The 5,000-nt window shown below is 43.1% G+C and overlaps 1 protein-coding gene across 1 annotated transcript in view; it reads right to left on the reverse strand.

Annotated features, from left to right (window-relative positions):
* LOC310796397 (carbonyl reductase [NADPH] 1-like) overlaps positions 1-5,000 on the reverse strand; it is a gene marked incomplete at its 5' end in the record, with an annotated part of 38,885 nt that overhangs the window by 19,722 nt on the left and 14,163 nt on the right. Inside the window, one exon of the mRNA XM_083658585.1 lies at positions 2,241-2,329. Within this exon, the coding sequence (XP_083514711.1) occupies positions 2,241-2,329 (89 nt within the window). The remainder of the gene's footprint in view (positions 1-2,240; positions 2,330-5,000) is intronic.

A 5,000-nucleotide genomic window follows, 5' to 3' on the forward strand; every position in this document is an offset into this window, starting at 1 on the left:
AGTGTGAAAAACTAAAGAAATTAGATTTTTGTGATTTTTTTTTGCGTACATTATTAAATAGGTGCACTGCATACCCAGGTATTTGAACTAAAATAAAAGAAAAGTCATTTTTGGGTTCAGCTCGACTTTAAGACCGCCCAAATCCCATTTACGCTGGCATTTTGGGGGAGCAGATGATTTGGCACGGTTCTAATTTGCGCCTGCGGCAGGTGCCTTGAACGTTTCCGCATCCTCGCCGAGAATTGCATCCCCACCATATTTCGGGGCTGTTTTAAGTTAGAAAACAGGGAGGTCACGTCTACTCATTATATCACTTTTAAAATGGCCTGCATTTATATAGCGCTTTTATCCAAATCGCTTTACAGTCAGTAGGTACATTCACCCATTCACACACACTGATGGCTGCAGGTTACCACGCAGGGTGCTGGCACACCAACGGGAGCAATTTGGGGTTCAGTGTCTTGCCCAAGGACACTTCGACATGCAGACTGGAGGAGCCGGGAATCGAACCACCGACCGCTTTTATCCAAAGCAATTAGTGGACGACCCGCTCTACCTCCTGAGCTACAGCCGCCCCTTTTAAACAGTTACATTTCTGTATAAATCATTACAATATGTTCCCGTGAGGTGGGGATGCGTTTAGCTGCTGCCGGGGGCGGAGGTGCAAAACTCGGCATAACACCTGGACAGTTGCGCGAGGCGGACTGCTATCGTTAAGGCACGCAAACAGGTGCCGCAAATAAGGGATATCGCCTGTACCAAGATAGGGCCCCAAGTCTCTGCCTCTCACGGTGTCCCGAGGACATCAGGATCCGTCTCTGTCTCTGTCTCCCGGGGTGTCCCGAGGATGTCGGGAAAGGACGGCAGCCAGATATCTAAAGCCAGCCGACCAGGGCCGGTTCCAGAACAAGATGACTAGGGATGCATCCTAGATAGGAAGGGGTGCACATGCACGGGCCGACCCACATGTCACATTAAACATCTGACATGTTATTTTACTAAAAATAATGCATTTTACCATCATTTCAAGTAGAATGATACCAGCCAAGCAAGAATAGTTCAAGTGTTTCAAGTGCTTTACTGAAATATTTGGACCATATAATGATAATACGATTATCTCAACCTTAAAAGGTTACATATAGGTGCCAAAAAGCCATAGATTCACATCAAAGAACAAAGAAAAACAACAATTATAATTCAAGTTTAAACAGTAAGTGTGCAGCTGCAGCATTTCTTTTTTTTTTTTTTTTTTTTTAACCACTTTTCAACTGAGCATGCAGACAATTAAAATAAGGGTGCAATGCATGCTTTTGCACCCCTGTAAAACCGGGCCTGCAGCCGACGTGTTAGAAAGAGGCAGAGCTCGTTTCAGCTTGCAAAGTGTTGTGAGTGCAATGAGATTGATTTTAATCAGAGAGCCTATAATTACATCGCTCGCTGTTGCTGTTGCCGACGCCATTGTCACTGATGGTGACAACAGCCAACCCTCCTGTCTGCCTGTCTTTCTCTACGACTATACATCTGCCTGTGTTGTCTGTCTCTCAGGCTATACATTCACATTACAGGCCCTAATGTTCAAATCTGATTTTATTTTTGTTGCCCTACCTTTTGTCAAATGTATTGTTGCCCTTTTGTATAATTCATGATTTTTTTCTATATATATTGTTGTTCATGGCCTAATACTTGTATTGATATTGATTGAGCCTTTTGATATTATGAATGAGATGTAACCATTGCTAATTTGTATGAAGATTGGAATTGATTACCATTGGCTCCTGGTAGCCCTCTGTCAGCTGATTACAGGTGCAGCCTATAAAAACACTGTGCTGATATGTGACTGACTGATATGAGCCTGATGAAGCCTGAGTGGTGAAACGCGTTGCTTTTTTAGAGAATAAATCAACTTAAAAGTTCCACATTGTGTGCGGTGAAACTTCTTCCTTTTTACTATGGACTTCCACCATAGTAAAAATGTGAAGATCTGAGCTGTGCAGGGCAATCTAACTTCATTGAACTCCTGATTTTATTTTTTATTTATTTTTTAAAGCTCAGATCTTTTTTCTTAACGGTTCTCATGTTTGAAAAGTGGCCCGTATCCAACATTGGTATATGAATAGACCTCATGAAACTATACCCACATGTTCAAATGACATCATGTGTGCGAGACAGTACATGATGGAAACTGGTGAAATGGTCATCCAAGCTTACATTTGAATTGCAGAGTGGAGGTTGGATCAGACTTCCTCAACTGCTGAAGATGGCCACCGGCATCGTTGTCGCTGTCCTCCGTCTTCTCCTGTAGCGACGATGACCATGACCGTGATCTCTGCTGTGGAGTGTGAGGGGGGAAGAAAATCATATCAGTTGTGAGCTGACTGTTCAAGACTGCATTCATATAGCAGATTATGCAAGTTGGAATTCCAAAAATGAGATTGTGTTTTTTGGGCCACTTCCGTCTGTAGTGTGAACGCAGCCTTGTTTTACTCTGTATCAGTGGATTCCTGTCACCTGCTAGTGACCTGCTACCTATAGTCGGGTTTCCATCCACCTGTTTTGATGCGAAATTTGAATTTTGCTGAGAAAGAACTCTACCAATCAACATCATCTTTGGTAAGGCGACTCGCTTCTAGACTTGAATGAAATTGTATTCACTTACTGCTCCGAGGATTACCATGTTAGAATTTCGGAGCCGAAATTGTAACATAGCAACGTTGGTCCACAAACGTTGCTATTTTACAATTTTTTTGGAGATCGGGTTGGGATTATAACGTTAGTTTGCCCGAGTCGCACCTGGTAATCCAGAAATGGCGTTATGGTACCTTTGTCTACTTGTAGATCATCAAGAAACTTTAAATGAATAACGTTAGATGTGTTTAACAGAGCTGTATATCGGGTCTAGCAGCCTCAAACACCAGGTAGCAGTGGATGGAAACGCGCATTATTTAGCATTATATTTTGCCGACTTTCTGAAAATTCGATTAAAAGTTGCGATACATTTGGATGGAAACCCAGCTACAGTCTCTAGACATACATTTCACCAGACGAGACAAAAGGCCAAGGGCGGCGCAGGAGTGCAGGAATGATCTTGTTGTGATAAGCGATGACCTTCCGATGGAGTCAGACACTAAACCACTATGCTGTAAAGTCAGCTTGGACTGGCTTATCAATGTGTCCATCTGTCTGCTTCAATCCTGCTTTCATGTCTGTCTGCTGGTCTATCAGTCTCTGTCCCAACGATCTATCCACAAGGGGGAAGCAAAGAAAGCTGGTGGAGACAGTGACCCCTGGGCAGGTCAGTCACTGTGGTGGGTTTTCAAAGTGGGAGGCAGAGGGGGTCCAAACAGCTCAGTGAATGGAAGTGAACAATATGACATTAGTTATTACAATGACATCATCACATGGAATAGCCTAAATGTGTGTGATTTGGTTCAAGAGATTTGACTGTTTTTCACCACTTTGTCAGAGGCAGAAACAAATAAATGCCCTTCAGACAGACCTTTGGATGTGTTTGGTGTAGTCTGACGTATGTCAAACAGCAGCATCAGGCTATCTTGGCTCAATTGCTGTGTGTCTATGGGGTAAAATAATATAACAACAATCCCCGGAGTGGGACTAAAAAACCTCAACCAGCCCGCGGCGCGGATACTCCACAACCCCAGAACCTCCACAAACACAAGAGCAAGCCAAAATTCGGAGAGGGGGGGGGGGGGGGGGGGGGGGTTTGACGGCAACCTTAGCTCGCAGCCGAAATTCTTTGGCTGTTTTTCTAAAATGTTGGTCGTTTGAAGCCAGATTTAGAGGAATATCTCATTTTAAATTAACATTAGACTGTTGTGATGTCATTATTCAGTTTTGACCATCAATATTTGCTCCTTTTCTCCTCATTCGGGTAAATACTGTATATTTATTTCGAGATTTCTGTCAATTATAATGTGCTGTTATGGTCATTAGCTTAGTCACTCACTTCTACTAGCTTCTACCCTATTTGCACAGGAGTAATCCTGTGGGGATGGTGCATTCCCAAAGTGGGGTTCACTGTCTCAACTTTTTTTTTTTTTTTTTTTTTTTTTTGCCTGGTCAAGCGGCCCACCAGCCCACCAGCCCACCCGGTGCTCCCAATGGCCAGGCCCACTATGCCATATGGAACTGAGCGACGGGGGGGGGGCGTCTTTTCCCCAGATTTGTCTGGGGGGAGGCCCACATTCTCAGACTTTGTAAACCCCTGCTGTGGAGGATTTTTATACATTCTCAGTTGCAGCCGAGTGAAAAATTTGAAAAGATGGTTTTCAAATATTCACAAATATTTGACAACTGTAATCACATTGTGCCTCTGATTACCCAGAACCACTGCAGTCCAGAGGATACGTATCAGTGGGGACGCTGTCACACTGAGGTAGTGACTGTTATTTGTTTCTTTAGTTTATTAAGGGATCCCAATTAGCTGATGCACAGGCAACAAGCTAGTCTTATTGGGGTTCACATACATCTAAGTAGTTACAACATGAGTGCAAAAGAAAAGGAACCAATTACAACGAAACAAGTCTCAAAACAATTAGGAGCACAATGATGGCCGCCATGAGTACAAAATCTGAACACCAAAAATAGACAAAATGACATTTACAGTACAGTAACTTCAGATAATAAATAAAAGGACAAATTCAAGCTAAAATAGTTGCACAGGAAGACATAGACAATCTACACAAAGTTAGATCACTCCAGAGTCGTGTAGATAGAAGAGTGCCGACATCTCCATTCACTCCAATGGACCAGTTTTTTACTCTCAAGAGTTCCAGGAAGTAAGGTCCTGGATTAAGCAGCACTGACGAGTTGCAGCAAAATAGACAGTTTGTGTTGTACTCTGAAAGGGTTTTTCATCCCTTGAATCAAATTGTACATTATCAGCTTTATTTTAGCATGCAAACGTAGCGCGTTACCCATTCCTGGCTGTTCATTGGCTAATGAGTCTCGCATTTTGGTCCTCCGCTGACGCCACTCTCTCT

The sequence above is a fragment of the Poromitra crassiceps genome, assembly GCF_964638095.1.
Source record: "Poromitra crassiceps genome assembly, chromosome: 22".
In the NCBI taxonomy this organism is placed as follows: Eukaryota; Metazoa; Chordata; class Actinopteri; order Beryciformes; family Melamphaidae; genus Poromitra; species Poromitra crassiceps.